General features: G+C 36.5%; 1 protein-coding gene across 12 annotated transcripts in view; it reads left to right on the top strand.

Moving 5' to 3' along the window:
- Nucleotides 1-21,873, top strand: part of OCA2 (OCA2 melanosomal transmembrane protein) — a 191,837-nt gene that overhangs the window by 48,533 nt on the left and 121,431 nt on the right. For all 12 annotated transcript variants that reach the window (XM_017728591.1, XM_017728595.1, XM_017728592.1 and 9 more), the window contains 7 exons: nucleotides 1,354-1,452; nucleotides 2,057-2,245; nucleotides 6,076-6,133; nucleotides 7,024-7,096; nucleotides 15,867-16,024; nucleotides 16,517-16,599; nucleotides 16,939-17,092. In XM_017728591.1, the coding sequence (XP_017584080.1) occupies nucleotides 1,354-1,452; nucleotides 2,057-2,245; nucleotides 6,076-6,133; nucleotides 7,024-7,096; nucleotides 15,867-16,024; nucleotides 16,517-16,599; nucleotides 16,939-17,092 (814 nt within the window). The remainder of the gene's footprint in view (nucleotides 1-1,353; nucleotides 1,453-2,056; nucleotides 2,246-6,075; nucleotides 6,134-7,023; nucleotides 7,097-15,866; nucleotides 16,025-16,516; nucleotides 16,600-16,938; nucleotides 17,093-21,873) is intronic.

The raw sequence follows: 21,873 nt of genomic DNA on the forward strand, positions 1-21,873 counted from the left end.
TCAAAAGCACTGGTTTCTCCACTTAGACTTTCTTTTGTGTGAATGATACTCTTCTGCTTCAAAAAGGAAGCACTTTGATAGCTTCAGAGTATGCAATCATCTCTTCACAGATGAAGTCTCAGTGCAATGTAGCGCCTGAGTTGTAATCTGCCCAACATTTGACCTGAGGTACTGGGTAATTCAATCTCTCTCATTCACTCTCTTCTGCTGAGACTGTGTGGCTTACAGCAGAATTTGAATGAGTGTTGTGGACACTCAAGGCTGAAATAACCATATGCAATTGCTCTGCACCTAGCGCATCTTCTGACTGAAAACACTACTGAACAAACAAGCCGAAGCAGTACCTGGAAGTTTTAATTTTACAAAGTCAGAGTCCAGACACAGCTCTACAAATTGTAAGAAACTTCACTGTATTCCATCGTGTTATAAAGTCAAATACGCAAATCCTTCTTTTTGAACTGTCCTTATATTTAGAAGATTGAATACCCAGTCACCTTTGCGTATTTATTTAGTAGTCCATGATTTTATCGTTTCTTGCTCCTCACAGTCCAGCAATAGTAGAAGAAATTTTGGGTTTCTTCTAAGTAGGTTTCCTCTGGGTGTATTGAGACCTGCATTTTGACTGTATATCTAGCATATTTCTTTGAAACTTTCTGGTGGTGGGAGACTACAGTTTTGGATGGAATAAATCTGAGTGTACCTGAATAATGTTGATTTTGACAGTAAATGTCTCTGAAAGAGCCTGGTCATGGGAGGATGTTCTAAAATGGCTCAATTATTTAGTCTCTCCCAGAAGCCTGCCCCAAAGACAGACCTCTGTGATTGTGACTGATTGTCTTCAGCTGCTTCTTAAGTTCGGGGATTTATACTTTGGCAAAAGCTCCTTCACAATGCTAAGCTGCAATATGGCAAGAAGTTGCTTATGCTCTGTTTAATTATCTGCAACACCAGGACCAAGACTTGACAGAAACCATTTGGAAGGGATTGTGCTGCAGAAATGAAGTACTTGCATTCAGATTTTCTTCCCTAATACAGAGAGTATCAAGGTTACTTTAGGAATTAGTAGATTTGTAGACTGTGATCCATGTCTCAAATAACATGGGAAATAAGTTCTTCTATTTTCTCATATTTTATGAAGTATCCTAGTGTAAACCTATATAAATGAGTCCCCCGTGAGTATAAGAAAGTAACTACCATGTCTAGTTCAAATGTAATGAAAACCCTAATTTAGGTGAATACCATTCTTAAAGAATATTTAACTAATTAGATGGACTTGTAGCAAAATATTCTGTAGATCTGTAGGGAATAATTTTACTGCATACTTACTATTCTGGTTTTTTTCTCCCTCCAAAGATATCACTTCAATTTTTCAAAATTATTCAGCTTGAGGTCAAAAAACACTGGTTTTACAGAGAAGACACCACTACTGAAGGTTTCCTCAGAGGAAAATGGGTGAGTTACTTTCATTTTTCTCAAAATATTTTTTTCCTAAGCTCTTTTCTATTTAATTGCATGTGGTTCTTTCTTATATCCTAACGCCAAACCTGCTGGGAAATAAAGTGAATAGCAGGGGCTATAAGCAGAGAATTACTCTGGAGGACCTTGGTAGCAGAGAAGGGCCTGAAAAAAGGGAAGGGAAGGATGTAAGGCCTGAGGTCAGGGTGATTAGAGAGCCCAAAGCTTAGACAGCTGCAGGTTGTGTGCTCTTATTTCCTCCACGTGTTGTTACACAAAGCACACTGAAAGACAAAGCAGAACTATAGGGAAGGTCCTGATAATGGAGCTTACACACCAAATCCTGAAGTACATCTGCCTGCTGTATTAGAGAACTGGTTCTCTCAGGTGCACCTAAATGTCATGGGGTCTTTGTTCTTGCTGCCCAGTCTACCCAGCTGTGTCACCAAGGGGAACTCAGTCTGTACTGAATAAATCTCTTTCTATGAAATTTTCCATAAAAATCTCTCAGAGTGAACCTAAGGTTCTGTAAAGTCAGTTGTATCTACTACCTGTTGAAGTAAAACACTGTTTTATTATGTTTACTGAAAATGTGTGACAGGTTGCAGTGTATGGCCCTTCATAATCCAGATTTTACCACAGATGATGATTCATGGGACAACAGCTCTGCAGAATTTGAGCAAAGGTTTCAACTGGAAAGTGAAATGACAAGTCTTCCCAGATCTGCTTCTTCTGAGAAATATGAAATCTTGGACAACCTTCATGTCAAGTTCAGTTTATCAAAGATGAGGTTTGAATTCAAACATTTTTTTTTTCTTTTTCAAATTCCTGCACGTATTTGTTTCTATGCATAGATGTCTAGAAAATGTTTTATTTGTGTAACTTAATAAAATAAGACTCTGTATTTAGACTGTATCTTGCCACTGATAGTGTGAAATTGATTACATAATGACCAAGAGCCCCTGGTTCTAACAAGAATCAATCATAGCACTTATTCTAAATTTGTAAATAAATACCTTCTATATTGCTTTTAACATTTCTTTGAAACCATTTTTTAAAAGCCCCGTGGTTGATTCCACAGCATTTTTTTCTTCAGTGTTTTCTTGCTTCACTTTAATTAAAATGTGTGTAAAAGTTCTTCTGTAGTCATCACAGTAGCTTTTCACATATACACAAAGCAAAATATAACTGAGAATTTTTCTATCTTGGACAACATTAATATATTTCACTCTTTACCCCAAAGCAGTCTTTTACATCATTTAGGCATGGGGGAAATTGAATCTGTTAATATATTAAAAGATAGCAATATGATAAGAGCTTAACTTCAAATTTTCTCAGGATATTTTTGCTTGGGATTTAACTAGCAAAACCTTTAATCTTGGATACTAATTCCCTCTGCCCCTTCCAGAGGTTCAATACTTTCTCTAGTTTGGTTTGGTGTCTGCAGATAGCTTTGCAGGGTTTTCACGGAGCCCAGCACTGCAGGGCCACACCTCCTTGTGGATCCAAAGTGTCTTTCCAGAGGGATGTCAGTGCATCTTTTCCCAATCTGTATACTGTCTTAGCTCATCACTTCACAATTGTTTTCCTCTCATTGTGCATATGGTATTGTGCTCTCCCACTCTGCTGCTGAATAAATGGAGCAGGAGAATTCCAATGACTGCAATTAGTGCAATGTGAGCATATGCAAAGAAGTTTGGCAGGTGTCTTTCTTCACATTTGTGGTAGATTTCCCTGGTATTTGATGTAACAAAGGTGTCTATTGGGAGTGTGAAATCCATTGTTTCCAGTACAGCATAGGTTTATAATCTGGGGAGGAGCACGTTTTTCTGGCAGAACTTCCCTTGAGATAAATTTTGAGTGCTATAGTGCAGGTTGTGCATATGGGATCAGCTCCTTCGCTGTTGTAAATCAGCATAACTCTGCTGAGACAGCAAATGAAGCTAAACTGCCTGACACCACATACAGATCAGACTAAAAATCATTTGCCTTAGAAGAGGGGGTAAAATCCTTTCTAGCTTTATACTCCATGCATTTCCAACTGAAGTCAAATAGGATTGTGCTGGAGGCATATATCAGCACAGGATTTGGCACAGGGCTTGTACTTGCATTGCTGTGCCAGATTAGCACTGTAGGAAGACACAGATTGCAAACCACGGGTGAATCAAAAGCTGATCATGTCGCAAATGTAAGCTGTTAAAAGTGCTGCTTCCCTAATATGAAATTCCAATGAAAACAAACAGATGGGAGGAAAAGACCCTTCTAAATTCTACATTTATTAAAACCATTTGTATAACCTTGTTTTAATCACATCCAGCTCCTTTGGATGAGTTTCTGTTATTTACAACAAGTGGTTATTAATTTATAAATGCTTAATTTATGTTTTTTTTTAAATTTCACTTGTGTCTTAACATCAAGGGTTTTTTTAAATAATAAATTTAATTATTATTATTATAAATTGTAGGTCCAAAGTGCAAACAAAAAATATAAAGTATGTTAAAATTAAACTAGTCTGGATTAGGATTTATTAATTCATAACATAATAAATTCTCAAAATTCCAGAATGAAACTGTAGTGTAGAGGTGGGCAGAATAGACAGGCAGGATAGAGGATGTATGACTAAGATGGCACTAAGTGTTTTCCATAAATCACAGAATACCAAAAGAAGCTTTTAGTGATGAAGTGCTGATAATGGCTTTTGTCATCATTCCTTTCTTTTCATGCCTTTATTACCTTCTTCCTCTCTCTACCACCTTGCTTTTCAGTAGAGTAGGGCTACTTGGAATTTCTAGAAGAAGCCACCTAGCTGTCTTCCTTCTCCTCTTCCTCTGCCTTCTCTATATTTCCATGTTGTGCAAAGTTTGGGTAAAGTTGTTGCCACTTGTATTTAATAGAGGACTGTAGCCCCTTTGTACCAGTTTCTCTGTGACAACACATTTTTATTAGCTGCTGGTTTTTATCAGCTTCTGTTTGGAAAATTCTAAAGAGAGGGGAAACTTCAGAAAAGAATGTTTTTGAAAAATGGGTCTCCAGTCATTTATGTTGCTTTCTGTCAATGAATTGATTTAGGAACTTATTTCCACTGTGATTAAAAATTATTTATGACATTCTTCAGACTATTCTGCTTTAATATTTTGTCCTATAGCATCTGTCAATGCAGCTTTTTTATTGCACTCTTCCTTTTTCAACTAATTATCCTGGTAACTTGAAATGTTTTCCTTCTTGCTTGTCATCAGGTTTAAGTCAAGCCTTGCATTTGTCATTCTGTCAGAAAAGCAATGTTTGAATGTTTACTTTTGAAAAAAATTGAATGAGAATATTGATGCTTTCAAAATGAAAATATGTAATGAGGTCAAATCAACAGAAAGGGTTCTGTAAATTAAGACATCAGTATAACATATTGATGGGCAGTCAGAAAATTTTTAGTTGAGTTGTCTTTTGAGTAAGATTAAAAAATGGTAAAAATGCTAAATCTTAAGATTTCTTTCTCAAGACCATGCATTTTCAACATCCACATTTTAATTTGGAGTTATCCTTGCCTAACCTACTCAGTAGTAAGCTTGGAAAATTCAGAATATTTTATGACATCTAATTTCCAGAACAGGGCATTCCTTCAATAGGCATGGATGTGCTATGGAAAAAATACTTAGTTTTGTTAGTAGATTTATGCTTATGAAGTATATTTGGTTTTAAAAGATACTGTTAAACCCAGAAGATTCTTAAAGCTTGTTCTTGTCTTCAAACTGCTTTTTCTAATACTTTTCAGGGTGTGAATTATAAATCCATATTATCGCAGGCCTAGGCCCTAGGGTATATCACCGTGTCCCACAGCCGTAGAGGAGGAGGAGGAGAGAAGATCCAACAGGCAGGAATTGTGCAGCAAGATTTATTTATTTAATTATTTTACAAACTCTTTTATAGACTTTTTTCTTCATGGTCTAATTGGACAAAGGATCAGCCACCCCTTGGGATGACTGGCTAAAATCCTAAAACATCCATTGTCAAAATATTTTCCTACTGTACTCTAAACAAGACTTTTCAAGGCTGCAGGTGTTTGGTTGTTTACATAACTCTGCTACCTCTTCTGTGAGAGAGAAAAGACTTAGAAAATAGCAAGAAAATCCTTGCTAGCAGCATTTTTGTATCCACAAGTCCAGGTTTGAGGAAGTCACTCATGACACCATCTGTCTTTGCAACATGCTGTAGTTTCAGCGCAGCCATGCCACCTCCCTGTGATGGCAATGCTCCTTTGCCTCTCTGGAAGAGACAAGAATGAGCTAAGGGGGATCTGGGTCTGTCAGAGGCCAGCAGCAGCAGTGGACAAGTGGTTCCAGGATCCAGCTCATTCTGCAGCCTTCCCTTAGATTTTCCAAGGGGCAAATCCTCCTTCTTGTGCATTGAGATCCATCTCGCAGCAGACCTGGTGCAGGAGCCCTTACAGTCACCAAGGCTTCCCAAGCCCCTGCTGACCTTGCTTTGTGGTGTCTGTACCCTGATGTGGTATATTATCACCCATAAATGCTTAACATAATGTTTCTAAAATGTCAGAGCTGTTAAGAGACTAGAAAATGCTGTTTTAAAACTAGCCAGATAGTAAATACATCTTTCTTTGTGTTTCAGATGCTGTCTAAAATTCCTGAAAGTTTCAGGCCTTTTTATCTTTGTAGTTGTCTGCTCTGTAAGTATTGAATTTGTAGTCTTCCCCTGTCCCCATTTCCTTAGAAATAGTTCAAAATGAGCAATGATCTTTTCTCTTAGCTCACAGAAAATGTCTCAAGGCAAAAAATGACAATACTGTGCAGGGCTTCATGCCTAATGAGACTCCTATTTGGTGCACTAGTCGCCCCTAAGGACAATGTGGTTGAGTAAGCAGTTGAGTTGGTAATTTAAAATGCTAAAGGCAGATTAACCCCAAACTTGTAGGTGCCTTATGGATGCTTGTTGCATTTAGGATGCATCTTTTGATCCTGACACCTGAGGAATGCTCATTGGGGAGCATTCTGGAGGATGCCCCAGCAATGGCAGCGCTTCACAATGTAAAAGGCAGAAGGTGATGGGGAGGTTGGCATCTCCTTGGAGTGGCCAAAGTGCTGCCCTCCCTTAACAAAATCTTCAAAATCAGCAAAATCTTAGACTGAAAGTGCAGAGAAAAATTTCAAAAAGTTGGAGTTTATTCTTTTAGCAGCTGTGAGGAACTCCTTTTTGGGTAGCAGGGCTTCCGTGACAGGAAGAAAATAGATGACACTCTGCATTTCCTCAGGTGTGGGTGTTGCTTTCCAGACAGATCCTGAGGATTACAACTTCAGTCCTAAGATTCATTTTGAAAAAATGCATAAAATATGTGACTTTGGCTGTAAATTAACAGAAGGAATATTACTTACCCTTGTTAAGTATCCCAGAGATGTTTTTCAACTGTGGTGGAAATATACCCGAAAATACTGAAACAATCTCACAATTGAATGCAATTTGAAATTGATTTTGCAATTTTAAAGTATTTGAGATGAGTTTAGCAGGTCTTTTTCAGTTTTTCTGTTACTAATAAATGTTTATTTTTTATCCTCACCCTAGATTTTATTTGGCATTTATCCAGATCAAGGTATGCCCTGGCAGATGTTGGCTGTATCACCTCTGGAAAGCTTCTGTATCCTTCTTTCATTATAAAAAAACCTGTTCTGAAGTTTAATTGATAAAGTGGTTGAAAGGGGGGGTGTCTTCTGTCTTATACCCTGAGAGGACTGGGTGTCCTCAGAGCCTTGGCTGCATTTAGACTTGTCCTTTGACACAGGCCCAGCTGTGCTCGCTCTCCAAGTTGTACTGAATGGCACCTGTCTGGGGCCCGGAAACTGTTTAGAAGAACAAGGAATAGAACAACCCCAAATAAAAAGTATTCATCATACGTGAATACAGATCTGAATGTGAAAAGTCGTTGAGGGAATGAACATTCAGTTAGTAAACAAACAAAAACTTTTGCAATTGTATTACATCTCTTGTTCCCACTATATTTCTCACTTAATCAGTCTGGTCTGAAATCTGCTTGACTCTTATTTCACTAGTGTTAGGATTCACCTATAGAAGTATTTCACAAGGTCCTGCAAGGTGCCTTGTTTTGAAAAGGTGCAGTAGGTTTTCATTTTTGAAATGTAGTGTTCTTCTATATAACTGATCAGTTCCATAGCTTTGAACAGGGAGAGTCCACTTAAAATAGATTTAATTATTAACATTCTCACTGTCACCAATAGTGACACTATATAATGCACTAATTAGTAGGGTAAATGAGGAAGAAAATGTTAGTGCTTTAGGGCAATTTATAATTAAAAGTTGAGATTGCTTTTTGAAGGGAAGCAAATGGACTTTTAGTAGGACCAATAAAAACTTCAACTGCAAACTCCCATCAATATCCTGTTCACATCAGTGTTTTTTGTCCTCCTTGAAACTGTTGTTGAAAGCTCCTATGGTGGTGGTGGTAAAGAGCACCAGGGCTGTCACAGCCTCATCTGCCAAGGAGGATGAATTGGAAGTGAGTCTTTAAGTTCAAGTTTTAGTCAACTGTCATAGCATAAATTGAGGATTTCATCTCTTTCCAGATTTGGGTTGGAACCATAGCTGTTGCATTGTACACATTAACTCTGCAACCAATTATTCCCTTTGTTTGTTTCAGGGAACTGCAGTTGGGGCTGGGATTTGAGTACAAACAGGTGTTCCTGTATTTCACATTTTACCTATCATGTCAGGATGCTTTGAGACAAATAGCTGTCAGACAGTCAGAATGCAACATTTCATTTCTTACTTGACAAACCCAAAGCTAATGCTTTTTAGTTTGTTTAATGTGTGTTGAAAATTGGATTTCCATCTGCTGTCTGATGTCACTGAGCTGGGGAAAAGTGAGAGGCAAGCAGTCCAGCAAAGCCATGTTTCTTTTCCAAGGTGATGTAGTAATTCAAGCAGAAGTGTCAAGGAGAAAGTTTGCATTTCTAAAAGAGTTTTGGAAAAGGCACCAGCAATCCTGACTGTCCTCTTACTGTTGCTGTCAGTCTCCATTTGCCCAGCAGTAAGTTCATGTGATTATCTTCCACTTTGTTTCATAGTGAAGAAAGTATTCCACTTCTTGGCTAGACGTAGGTAATGTTAACCATTCAGACAGCAGTGTTGAAGATGCAATTTATGCTGGCTGACAGACTGCAGTGCTCCCATTGGACACTACCTGCTACTCTCTGAATGATGGTAAGGGTTTAATGGTAGGTTTGCAGGTGTGCTGCAGTAGTCCTTGTCACAAAGCCCTTGGAGGTTGTCATATGAGACTTTGGGTGGAAAATAAGTATCTTAGCTCATATGATGCCAAATTATGCAAATGAACACACTTTACCTCTTGCTTATGCTTCAAAAGCTATTAAGAAGTGTTGAATATGTACTAACCACTATATATTTTTTTATTTTTTTGAACTCCTTCCTCTCAGTTCTATTTCTTTCCAGAATTGCCCAAGCACATTGATGTCTTATGAATGTGTGCTCATGCATACAGTATATCTCCATACACTAGAAAAGTCAAAAACAAAGTGTGAAATATTTAAAAAAAACAAATTAAGTGATTATTTTTGGACTTCATGTCCTTTGTCATCCTGGTGTCATCTAGATATTTTTGTTTTTTCTGCCATGCCCATGAGATCTCAGGTTTGCTCGGAGGCAGGACTCTCCTTCTCTGGTGCTGGGAGAGACCTTCATCAGCTGGTGTGGGGGTGACCTGCTTTTCAGATGAGATCTCTGTGTTTCTGTACCTTTATTTTTTGTTTGGTTTTACTCTAGCTGTTTTACTTCCTGTTATCTTCTCTGTTGTTAGCTCACTTGTATCTCCCATTGCTTTGGCCATCCCCATGGTACAAACCTGGCATGTAGCACTGAGGTGTGCTGGCTGCAGATTCTGGAAACACATCTTGCCTCCTGTGAATTAACAGAAGATTGCTGAGTCTGTAATTTTGTGTGTGGCTGGTTTTTTTTTTTTTTTTTTTTTTTTTTAAATACTGATTTCCCTATAGGCACCAGACATAAATTCAGTGATTTTAGTATAGTTTTTCAAAATATTGGTAATGTCTCTTTGTCAACACTTGGGATTTATTGGTTTTTAAATTCTAACACTCAGTTCTATAATACCAGAAACAAGTAAGTTTATACTGAAGCTTGACTAGAGGAGCCTGTCTGCCAGAAGCAAGAGTCAATATTCCTAATGATGTAAAATGTGTGAAGCATTTTCAGATCTTTTCTTCAAAGGCTGTATGTTAAGGGTAGAGCATTAGTAGTAATTAAGATGATAGAGGAAGAGATACAGAGCCTGAATAAATTCCAGAATTTCTTTGTTTAATTACATGTACCTATTCTAAGACATGGACATTCTTATTTTCTCTTAGCTCTTTGGCCATTCAGACCTTCAGGAAATGTCTCTCCATTAACTGGGTGATCAAAGAGTGAATGAGAAATATTCTTGTTCTTCTCCACAACTGACATACATTTTCAGACTTGAAAAATCTTCTGAAGTGCTAAATATACTTCATGTTCATTCATTTGTTTCTAATAACTACTGCCCTGATCTAAGCAAATTTTAAACTTTTGTCCAGCAATGGGGAACAGACAACTGGAGCAGAACTAGACATTAGCTTTTTGACTTGAATTAGTCTTTGTGAAGTTAAAAAGTAATGGGAATTCATGGATGCTTTTAAGGAATTATGCAATCAAACTGTATGCTATTTCACTGTCATTTAAAGAAGCGTCTGTCTCTGATACAGTGCCTTCTTTCTTTCACTATACCTCATGCAATTTTTGCTATTTCTACATTTCTCAATAGTAGAAATATTTTCTTTTTACAAAAGAAAAGTTAAATCTTCAGCCCATTTCTGTGCAGTAGATCTCACACCTACCTTACCTTGCTGAACTCTAAGTTTCCATCTTTACTCTGTCCCTGACAGCTGCTTCAGTAACAACAACCTTTGTTTCCCTCTCAACATCTGTACTTGTGCCCATCCATAGTACAGGTGAGGGAAGATTAGATCAGTGTGGGCAAAGAAGTTTAATTTTCCTTTTTTGGATTGATTATCAGAAATTACCTGGGGAGTGGGCTGTGAATTCTTCCTGAGTCTGGCCAAGGATCTTGCATTTTTGTAAATATTTCGGTCCTGATCTGATTGTCTGATTGTTTAAGCCTTTGACATCTCCCCAGTAAAACTTTTGGAGCAAGGGATGACATTTGGAAAATTAAATATTTGCACAGCACCCAGTGTGAAGAGTTTCTTACTCACTTGCTCTTTATATTCTAAATAAAACTCAATAAAAATACATAACCTGAAGTCACACATGAATGGGTACCTGCTTACTCGAAATCAGACAAAACCAGAGATATCAAATTGACTAGACAGGGGCCATTTTTATGGATGTACCTCCATCCTCTCCATGACAGATTTCGTCACTTCCAGTCCAGGATTAAGGTCTCAAATTCAGAAAGCAGATGTATCTCAATAGTAAAAATATGTTGAATTTTATATCATAGGCTAGATTTCTCATTTCTTTGGATTCAGTGGAACTACTTAGAACAAATGGATGAGGAGTCTCTAGAACAAGCAGACATAGACCTCCTTATTATCAAATTCCTTGCTAAAGTTGTATGAGTTTGAATGATTTCTGCATGAATTTGCATTATTGGTGCAACTGGTAATCATGGAGCAAGGAAAGGTCACTAGAAAAACTTGCAATCATGCCATGACCATTAGTGACATGGAAAACAACATTTCCCACTCCCTGAACAAGAGGTATATATAGATAGAAAGACTGTGAGGCAAGAATACAGTCAGATTTTAACAGAATTTTCAGCTTCCTTGAAGGTTCTTCTCCAGGGAGCATAAATTAATGTAATGAATTACAAAACCTCTCTAATGCCTTTAATTCTTTTCCCCCTTTGAATATTTTTTTATTTTATAACTCTAGTTCTCTACTGCCAGACTCTCCTCCATAATTTTTCCTTGCAGAAAGCATTTAAAAATCATTTCTGCTTTCAATGTTGTTGGAAATGTACTAAGCATTTAGGCCTGCAAGCTATATTCAAGCTGTTAAATAGATGGATGAAGACCAGGACCATGTGCAGAGGCAGCCAAGAAGCAGAATCTCGAGGCACAATTGATAAAATGCTGTAGAAATGAGTTTGTTACAGAAATTCTCAAACTGATGGAGCAGACAGAAAGGATGGATCCACTGTAGACGATAATGGAACTTGATTACTGCCACTCAAAAAAGGGGGAAAATAAAAAGGTTATAGATGCAGAAACCAATAGGGACAGAGAAGTGTGTGGTTGAACTTGTTATATTGTGAAGGGGTGATGTAGAAACAATCTCATCAGCTACAAACAGAGATAGGAAATAAAAAAAAGAAAAGCAAAAATACTAATGCAGCAATAACACCAGTTAAGGACAACATGCAAAAATGGATGCTAAGACTCAGGGAAAATGCCTTCTTTAAAATGTTAATATCCTGTAGAAACTGTCAGCATTTTTGGAGAACAAATGGGACGGGGAGCCCAGGCAGACATTCCAGGAGCCTTTTTGTTATTTTATTCTGTTATCAGTCTAATGTACAGAGTTGAGACCCAAGAGATGGTACAAAGTTCATGTCGTCACAGGGAGCCAAAGATTTCCCTGTTACAGAGCATTCTTAAAGGCTTTTTAGCCAATAGCATACTTCTAAAGTTTACACACAACTGTTCTAACCAATCTTCAATAGTGCACATACATCTGTTGCACACAATACTTGCTTGTTATGCCTTATATAATAATGCATAATATTCCATTATTAAGCTTAAACTTATCTATCTTGCTCAGCATATTTTCTACAACTTCAAGACCTATCTCAGCTAAACCTAAAAACTCTAACCATTGTTTTAATGTCCTTGCTTGCTATATAACTGTATCTTCTATCTTCAAATTTTTGCAGCCAAAGCTGATTCCTAAATTCTTTTGCTTTATTTCTGAAACCTGCTTTTTTCTCACCCCTAAGAGCCTTTCCACCTTTTGTGTTTCCCACAAGAAAGTAGCATAAGTTACCTGGTCATAAATCAGGATGAATAGTGTGTAACTACCTCAGAAACTTGGTGAAAAATAATCCATAGACACAGCATCCTCAAGGTCCATTTTACAGTATACAGAATAGGATATACAAATAGATGTTAAAGAAAGCATAAAGTCAGCCATCTGTGTGCAAATACAACAGAGAATCTCTGTCAAACACGACTTTTTGGCTGCCTCTGTACATATTGACATAATTGCGTGATGGAGGGTAGAGCAGGACTCAGTATTGCGGGGAGTGGCTCAGCTACTCCTGAGTTGGTCATCCTAGGCTCTCTTTATAGTTAATAGAGAGAATGGATGTTCCTCATGAACAATTCTTCTCATCTTCATGTAGTGGTCCAAAATGAAGCAATGAATTCCATCTTAAAAGCACTGTCTTAAAAGCACTGTTTTTAAGGAAGCAACTGTCAGATGCAGATGTCCAAAGTACAGAAGCATAAACTGTGGTGAATGAATACCAGTTTAAATGTTTAGCCACTGCATCCCATTCCATCATGTTTTATACATAAGCCACATAAAAATAAAGTAACATGAGGTGACTCTCACACACTCTTCAAAACCTCTAGGAGCAGCTCTTCAGAAAACCAGGATCAAGAAACACAGCTCTTGGTTCAGCTGTGAGCAGCAGACCTGCTCTTGTGCCAGATGTAAATACAGACAGCCACAGTGTAATGCTTCACAAAGTAAACACAAACCCAAATCCCTTGACGGGCTAATTCACAGCAGTAATGTAATTTCAAGAATAGAACTACATCAAAATGAAGCAGTTTAGCTGAAGTGAAATAAAACTATCAGCTCTGGCTGTAAATCTCATCAGGGAGATTTTTATGCTTTAAAGGGGCACACTGGAGGACACACTACAAAAAAAAAAAAGTTCTGAAAAGGAAAAGCATGATTAAATTGCAGAATAAAAGGGAATATTAGAAGTAAAAAGATAGTTTTCCCAAAAGTTCATACCTGAATGATTAAAATTTAGGGGAAATCACATTCTGGCAATATAAGGAAAACATAAAACCAAAGTAAGTCTGAACAAAAATATTATGAAGAGCAGCTTGATAAAAAAAAAAAAAAATCATATTTTTTCATATAGGCATGTCTGAAGTTTTTGTCTGGTTTATTTTGATTCCACCTTTCATAAAGGCTGCGATCTGCTGCAGTCTAACAATGGAATTATGGCAGAGTCCCTAAATATTGTTTGGAAAAAGATAACTGATGGGATTTGAGAGCCTCAGTGCAGACTGGTGAATGATGTTCTGTTGCACTTGCAATCAAAGGAGAACCATTTTTTTTTTTTCCCATGGCTCTTTATGATGGTTTTATAAGTGCACAGAATGGAATGGAAAAAGTATCCTTATCTGTAGAGGAAAAGAAGAAAGCCACTCTTCTTGAAAACAAGGTTTAATTTTTAGACATCATTTCTAGTGTCATCTAGATAATTACAGGATTTATTTTAAATGTGCTGCTTAAAAGGAAGCTGCCATAATTATATTCACTTGAAGCTTTTCAAGACATAAGTGTCTACATTCCTAGTGAAAAACAGACTGTCCAAAGTTGTCCCAAACCATTGGGTTAATGACTTCAGGTCAGCAGACCTTTTAGAAGGTTTAATTAATGTCTCTAGTTAAAGGTATAGATATAGTTCCTGTTGAGACTCCTATTATGTATCAGTTAGTGACACAGAAAAACTGTGTTGCCAAATCACATTTAAAACTTTCAGAAACAGAAGAGAACTGTTGTCATTTCTGTTTATGTTTGTGTAAATATGTCATTTCTGTTTGTGTTTGTGTAAATTCCCCTAACTGGACTTGTCTCCTGATTTGCTACGTGTGAGATTATCTTTTTATCCTTTCCTATGTGAGTCCTTTAAGCAAACAGGTGCTTGGGAGTCTAATTTTTTAATGAACCGGCATGTGAGTGTCACTGGTGGTGTTTGCTCTGCTTGCCTTGCTAAGCAGGGTGACATTTATATTACTTTGAATGCATTGGCTGCCCACCTGGCACTAGATCTGCAAGGGTATTTTTTTTGGTTACTGTGGGAGATTACTCTTTTCTAGATCCAGAAGCACCTCATAATCTTTCCTCACTAGACACTGACTTAACATGGAAGGTCTTACTGGGAGTCACTGGAAGCAGGGCAGAGTACAGCACTGCCCTGAGTCCCATCTAACTACCCTGTGTTTTTTCTTTTCCTGTTAGTCTCTGAGTTTTGTAGGCTACAAAGCATCTTTTCGGGAAAATTATTTTGGTGGGTATATGATCTGGTACACTTTATTTTTTTGTAACATATTCACTCTTTTTAGTATACTCAATAAATTATTGTATGTTAAAACCATTAAGATATTCAAGCATGTGATTAAGTCTCCGGTTTTCAATGGAACATGTATGTGCAAAACTAAGGAGTTATTTTTGTTTGTTTGCATTTTTGTTTTGTTAGTGATGCCTTAGCTTTCTGTCTGTCACAGACAGGAGCAAAACAATAAGCGTACTGCTCTATTATAGTAACAAATGAACTGTGAAGGGTTTACAAGCTTGGATTATCCTCCTTCCCTCCCTCCCCTACCTACCAACCTACATGGGTGCTTCTTTTTTCAACCATGCCAGAAGTGAGCTATTACAACACTAGGTTTAAAAAGCTCTAGATGTATTGGGATGAACAGAACCAGACTTCCAATGAATTTGTGGATCGTGGTTGGCTGATTTTTCAATGATATTATACCAGGAGTGTAGTTTGACCACACCTCATGTGAGATATCTCACAAAAAAAGAAGTAGATGAGGGAGCTGAAAGTGATAGAGTCTATGAGTACTTCAGCTGAGATATCTTCTGGATATTTGTAACATGGTGACCAAAACTTTGACCAAAAAGCAAATCCTCTGGCAAAACTCCTCTGGAGTTTCTATGTTGTTTTCACCAGTACAAGTTCTGTGATGTTTAAACTGCTGAGCTAGTGGTGTAGCCTTTCATCTAGTACAAGCACTTAAAAGGCCTGACTTCTCTGTCTCTCTGCGTATTTCTGTATGCTATTTTGATACATCAGGTGAAAGCACTGGTAATCCCAAAAGTCACTAGGAAAGATATATTTTTTCTGAAATTGTAACTTTTTTTAAATTAGGAAACTTGGTCAAAACAGTACTACTTGGTGAGGAAGTAGACATCTCTTTTGTTCTTTTGTTCTTTTCAAAATTCAAAAAGAGGCATTTTAGCTGAAGAATGTATTTTTTAATATAAATTGACTACTTTGTTTTTCTGAAATTTGTACAGCCTATACTCATTTTTACTGGAAATTTACACCTTAACAACTATCTTAACAGCTATGAATCTGACTGACTTTCATGATTCTGCTCTGTTGAAGTTAGACATAGGAGGCCCATTTGGGGCACAAGCAGTTGATGAGCAAAAAGAGGAATACATTGTTGTACAAATCAGCCAGAATGAAAACACAGGATCAAGGAGTAGGCGCCAGCAGCAGGTGATGGTCTTTAAATTCTCTTTCACTTTTTCTGAGGTGTGTTTTATCACTTATTTCCATCACCACTGTCTGGATTAAGTGGTCATGCTTTTTGTTGCTGAGAAGTGTTTCAATTTCAGCATTAGAAAACTTACTGTAATTAAAGTGGCATTTTCTTTTACCTTTATAAGGCTTCCTTTGGCTTCCTGTATTAAAATTTTGCTCTTTATAGTCAACACAAAGTGTGTTTTGGCATCCTCCCTCCAGAGGACCTACTGGATGTGTCTCTCACTTCATTGATTGAGCGAAGGCATGAGGATAAGTTAGTTTGCTTAAACCTGAGCACCCATGACAAACCTAATCAGGGGGAATTAATTTAGGCTGATTTTATGCCTGATCCACCAAAAACCTCCAAAATGGACAGAAGAGAGAAAAAGAGGCATAAAACCCTGTATCAGGGCATATCACTATCACTGACTTCTGCTAATATTGCTAAATGTGACTCTCTTGCAGGTGGTATACAACTGGTCTCTACCCTTAAGTTCAAGAAGAAATCAGCAGATCATCACAACTAGAACCTTTCAGATACCAAACAGGTTGGCTAAGAGACTGAAAAATGACGCATTGAAGGAGTAGTTTCCATAGACTTGACTAAGATAATGTTTTAAATGTAATTATCACTGCATGTTTCAGAGGGGCAGCAAAGGATGACTCTTGTTCTTTAAAAGGATTTACAAGACTGTTTTGTACTTGACTTAATTTCTAAACAATACTTTTTAGAGGGATCCAGTTTGTTTGAGAATGTTTGAGGACTTGCTTGCTTTTTTAAAGATATAACACATATATTGATAAGTACTTGATATAAAACTAATGCACAAATAAAACAAAAGGTATTTCATCCCAGGAATAAACAAAACTTCTTTTTCTTTCACCAGAGGCACTATCTTCATAAACATTCAAGCTTTCCTGCAGGAGCCTGGAAGTGTTCCTCTCTCCATGAAGCATCAGTACCTTCATGCAAATATAGAGGCACAAGTAACAGTTGCATCCATCATCTTAGTAGGTGTCTACGTGCTGATCATACTTGAAGTAAGCCAGTTTTGTACTTTGATTTTCTTTTTTTCCCTATGTTGTAAGTAGAGCACAAGAAAAAGTTTCACTCTCGGGATTTGATATAATTCTAAAATGTGTATATAACTTCATGCACCATCAGTGTTGCTAATGACATTAATAAGATACATGTGGGGAAATTGTTCTGAATTGTAAGTGATTTTGCCAAGTTCTTTTAAAGTTACAGTAATCTTGTATATTTTTCTATTAGGATCTATAAGTTTTTTAATATTTCAACAGAATTATAGTCTGGTTGTGAGAGTAAAAATAGGTCAGAATTGTGAAAGGTGTGGAAAATTTATTTTTAAGTTAATTATTTTTTAAGATAAGGTAAAAGAAAAAAAACCCTATTTGGTTATTTGTCTTCTCTAAGGTACCTCAAACGATGAACTTTATGTACTTTTAACAGGTTAGAATGTACATATATTTTAGTAAGTGACTTCTAGGCATTCTTTTACTGTATTATTTGAAGAGGAAATGGAATCTGAGTTAACATGAAGTAAAAGGACAGGGAACTTTTAACATATACAGCAACAACATTCCAAAACCTTGAAGTATGAAATCCAATAGAAATGCATTGCATCACACTAAGAATGGAAAACATATCATAAATAGTACAGAACTCCAACTGACTTCTTTGAACTGAAAACATTTCCTGTTACCTTAAAATGAGTAGCAGATGGGGAGGAACACTTTAAAAAAAATTATTTTTAATTCATATGAGCACCCATACTGTCAATTTTCTGAGTCAAATCACACCTAATTTACACTAGTATGAAACAAAGAAATGAATGAAATAAAGTCTACAAGGTGCTCCACAGTATATATCTGTCCAGCATGCTCATTTTTCTTCCACATCCATTGCATATTTTGAGCTTTTCACCCCATTACCCATTAAAATGGTGAGGCTGTAGACACCACCTCATCAAAATACCAATAATGGATGCACACAACACAACAGATGCTTTAGACATTTAGATTATGTTGTTCAGCAATGATTATTTCATTCTGGAGTTAAAAATGCCTCTATGTACATTATAAATGAACAAAGAGATATAATATTAAATGCAGAGGGGGATTGGACTAGATTTTTCTATAAATACATGTAGGCATGCAGCACAGCACCAAAATGGACTTAATGCTTTTAAATGCAACTTCTTTTTTAAAAAAACCCTGAAACAAACAAAAATCCCCATGCCCAAGCCCCCAAACCCAACTATGCAACCTTTTAGCAGTTGCAAAAACATCAGGTTTTAAATGTATATAAAGGGGGGTTTTGTGTTTGCATCCTGAAAATCTGCTTTGGAACAATTAATGTGGAAAAGGAAATAAAGTCTTGAAACAGAAAAGCAAAACCAGGGAAAGCATTAATTTTCCTGTTGTTTTTTAAGAAAAAACCTTAAAAAAGCTCATTAAATTATTGTTTCTGTGAAAATATCAAGGAAAGATTTCTGTTGTTGGCAGAAAAATGATATTCTGCAAACTTGAAGGTAGAAATAGATACTCATAAGTAAACTTTTTTGGAAACTCAGAATGTGGAAAGTCACATATTGCATCATGATGTTAGCTCTTTTCTCCATAGCATCTATAGGATTGACAAATGCTACCACAAGAGTAAATTCTAAACTCTAAGTTTTTATGCTGTATGGTTCCCTCATGGATTTCTTGCAAGCAATGGATGTTAATATTTTTAGAAAATGTAATAGTGGCTTTCATTATATTCAGTATTTATAAATTCAGTGCCTGAAGTCCTGCTTTCTCAACACATTGCACTCTCTATCCTTTTAGCTGTTATCACTGTTAGAGAAATCAATGTTACTGCAGGAGCAATCACTCGTGGATTTTCATTTTTGGTGTTGCTGTTCCCCATCTTTTATCAGTCTTTATTAGTTTCCTCTATTTTATTCATTATTATTTGCAAGACAGCTTCAAATTCAGACACTGTGGACACCCAAACCAGGTTTAGAGCCATATTTTCACGTATTTTCTTTAAAAATGAAGAAAGAGGAAGCATTTTATCTGTTACAAATCACAAGAGCCTCCTTTTCCTCTTGCACAGCCCTTTTTTCCCCCATAATGAATTGTAGATCTTGCCCACAGCCTCCTCATCCCCACTGTCCTCATCTTTTAATCCTTTCTTCCCCTTCTCTTGCTCTTTGCTGCCTTAGTCACCAGGGACTGTACAAAACAGGCTGCAGGAGCTTCTGCTTCCTGCAGATACAGGATGATGGGAGAAGCTGATCAAGTAAGAGGTTCCAGTTGGAATCTGAAGTGCATTTACTGTAAACAATTGTCTTCTCCAAACTTTTACCACTGTAAACACACAGGGCAAAATCTACTCTGAGGCAGCTGTTTGCCTCCATGTTAGCATCAAATGTCTAAATCAAGCACCACTCCTTGTCAGTGGTGGTCTCAGGATGTGCCATTCTTCAGAAAACAAACTGTTGAAGTTCATTTCTTTGGGCATTTATTTTTAGTGTTGTTTCTTTTGAAACTGATTACATGTTACGTATTCATAAAATACAAATATGTTTCTGATAAAAGAAGATGCCCCTTTTCCTCTTTAATTTCCAATGATTTCTAGTTTCAGGCTTACCACAAATATGCATATTTTCTTACTTCACAATTCTACTACTCTACCTCTTGAAATTTTTGTATATTGCTTTTAACTCTCTTTACTTGGTCATCCCTTAGTTTTTTGTTTGAAGTTTGTGGGCTATTTTCTCTACTGTCTGACCCTGCAGGATTACTGTGGAACACGGGTAGGATGGGTTATGTTTTCATGTTGGTCCACAGGGACATCTGGTGTAAAATGTGGATGCACGGAGTTCTACGTTGATGTTGCTGTATTAAATTACTTTACAATGTATTTTCAGACAGGCTTTTCTATTTTTGATCCTCAAAATGTAAAGTCTCTCTTGATCGAGAACTTGAAAAAAAAATTCAAGCAAAGAAAAAGTTAGAAAATTTAATTTTTATAATCTCCTGCTCCAAATATCTTTGTTCTTTCAGCTAAAAGTGTATTTGAACCTTTGCCTTCTTTGATTTCCATACTTTCTTCCAGAAAAGCATTTTCCTGTGTAACTAAAGTGACTATTTGTAGCCCATTAACTGGATGATGTATAATTTCTGGTCATTGGGGATGGTCAAGGGAAATACTGCAGATAAAAATCTCATTGTTAGCTATTAGTTAGATAGATTATTTAGACATCAGATAAGCACAGCTGGATATCTTTGCTTTCTCACCTTTTCCCTGGTTTTGTCTGCACAGAGAATGGGATAATACACTGGTTATACTAAAAAGAAATCTATCTGTATCTCTACCTTAAATCTGTTAAAATATTAAAGTTTCACTGGTATTCAGAAAAGGTTCTTGAATTGATAAAGCCCTTTTTAGTAATTATTAACTGAGTATTTGCAGCTATGTTGAACCTGCATTAATTAGAAATATGTAAGGAGGAATGCTAGACATCAACTATTAAAGTATAGAGCTCATTAATTGAAATGAATTAATGTGTGCCCTTGTCCAATACTTTCCCTTAATAATGCATTTGTTTTGTTTTGTGTGTTAAAATGCAGTGTTAGCTGTTTATGATAGTTGAATGAGCTAGCAGAAGCAAATGTGAAAGTAATGGCCTTTAAAACGCTATTTTGTAAAACATTTCATTTAATCAGGAGAAAAGGCAAAATAACATTTATTATACTAAATTAATTTTAAAAATAGAAGAAAAAATAAAAGATACCGATAGCACATCAAATAGCAGAAAAGTGATACAAGCAAGTATCAGAAATTCTGTGAGAGCTTCTATAGGACTTATTTTATCACAGGGGTTATTATTTAGCTTCATACCCAGTCTTGTAAGTAGCACTAAGACAGATTTTGCCAGGATCTTTTAAATGGCATTTTAATTATCTGACATCTTGAATGACATTTACATGTCTGCATTTCTTCTTGAAACAAAAATACTTGAAAGTGCAAGATCTGGCCTTAAAAGCTCTAGTTTCTTACTAGCATGAACTATGGGCTTATAATCACAATTTTCATTACTTTAATGGAAGTGGATTTCTCTCCATATTACTTTTCTATTATTAACTAACTTAAATTATGAATAAACATCCCCTAAGCTTAATTTCTTTAACTCAAAGCAGAGTGATTTTTAATAGTATCTAACCAGCAGAAATTAACTCCAGAGAACAAAACTTTTATGTGGTTTTTGTCTGACCATTTTTCTGTCACTGTAGGCTGGTTGAACCACTGTTTCCTCACAGGAAATATTTTTACAAATGGAACGAGGTGTTATTACTGCTGTCTACACTCGGACAGTCCAGATTTTGTATAAAAAATTATGCTTTAGAGAGGAAATATGAAAAGAGAAGAAATACTCATTGGTTCTATGAAGCATAATATAAATAGAATATTGATAGAAATAGGCTAATCTTAAGGGAGATTTTTTTTCTGATAAGGAAAGTTACAAAAAAGTGTGACTGATCACAGAAGTGATCAGCTTACTCAGCATGGCTTCTCCCTTCCTATTCATTCTTATATTGATCTAAATACAGACTGAGAAGAGTGTGGATTAGAATGTTCCCACCTCCACATAAGTCTCCCAAAAGATTCGTAGGAAAGGAACAGAAGAAAATCTATAGCAATTATTGGGAAAGACCGTGCAAAAAAGAAATTAGTAGCTGATGCACTCCCTGGCCTTTGTGGGAGAGAATATATTCCTGCTTGTATGGATTTCATTTGTTCTAGGGTGAAA

This window comes from Corvus brachyrhynchos, unplaced genomic scaffold (assembly GCF_000691975.1).
Source record: "Corvus brachyrhynchos isolate BGI_N302 unplaced genomic scaffold, ASM69197v1 scaffold92, whole genome shotgun sequence".
In the NCBI taxonomy this organism is placed as follows: domain Eukaryota; kingdom Metazoa; phylum Chordata; class Aves; order Passeriformes; family Corvidae; genus Corvus; species Corvus brachyrhynchos.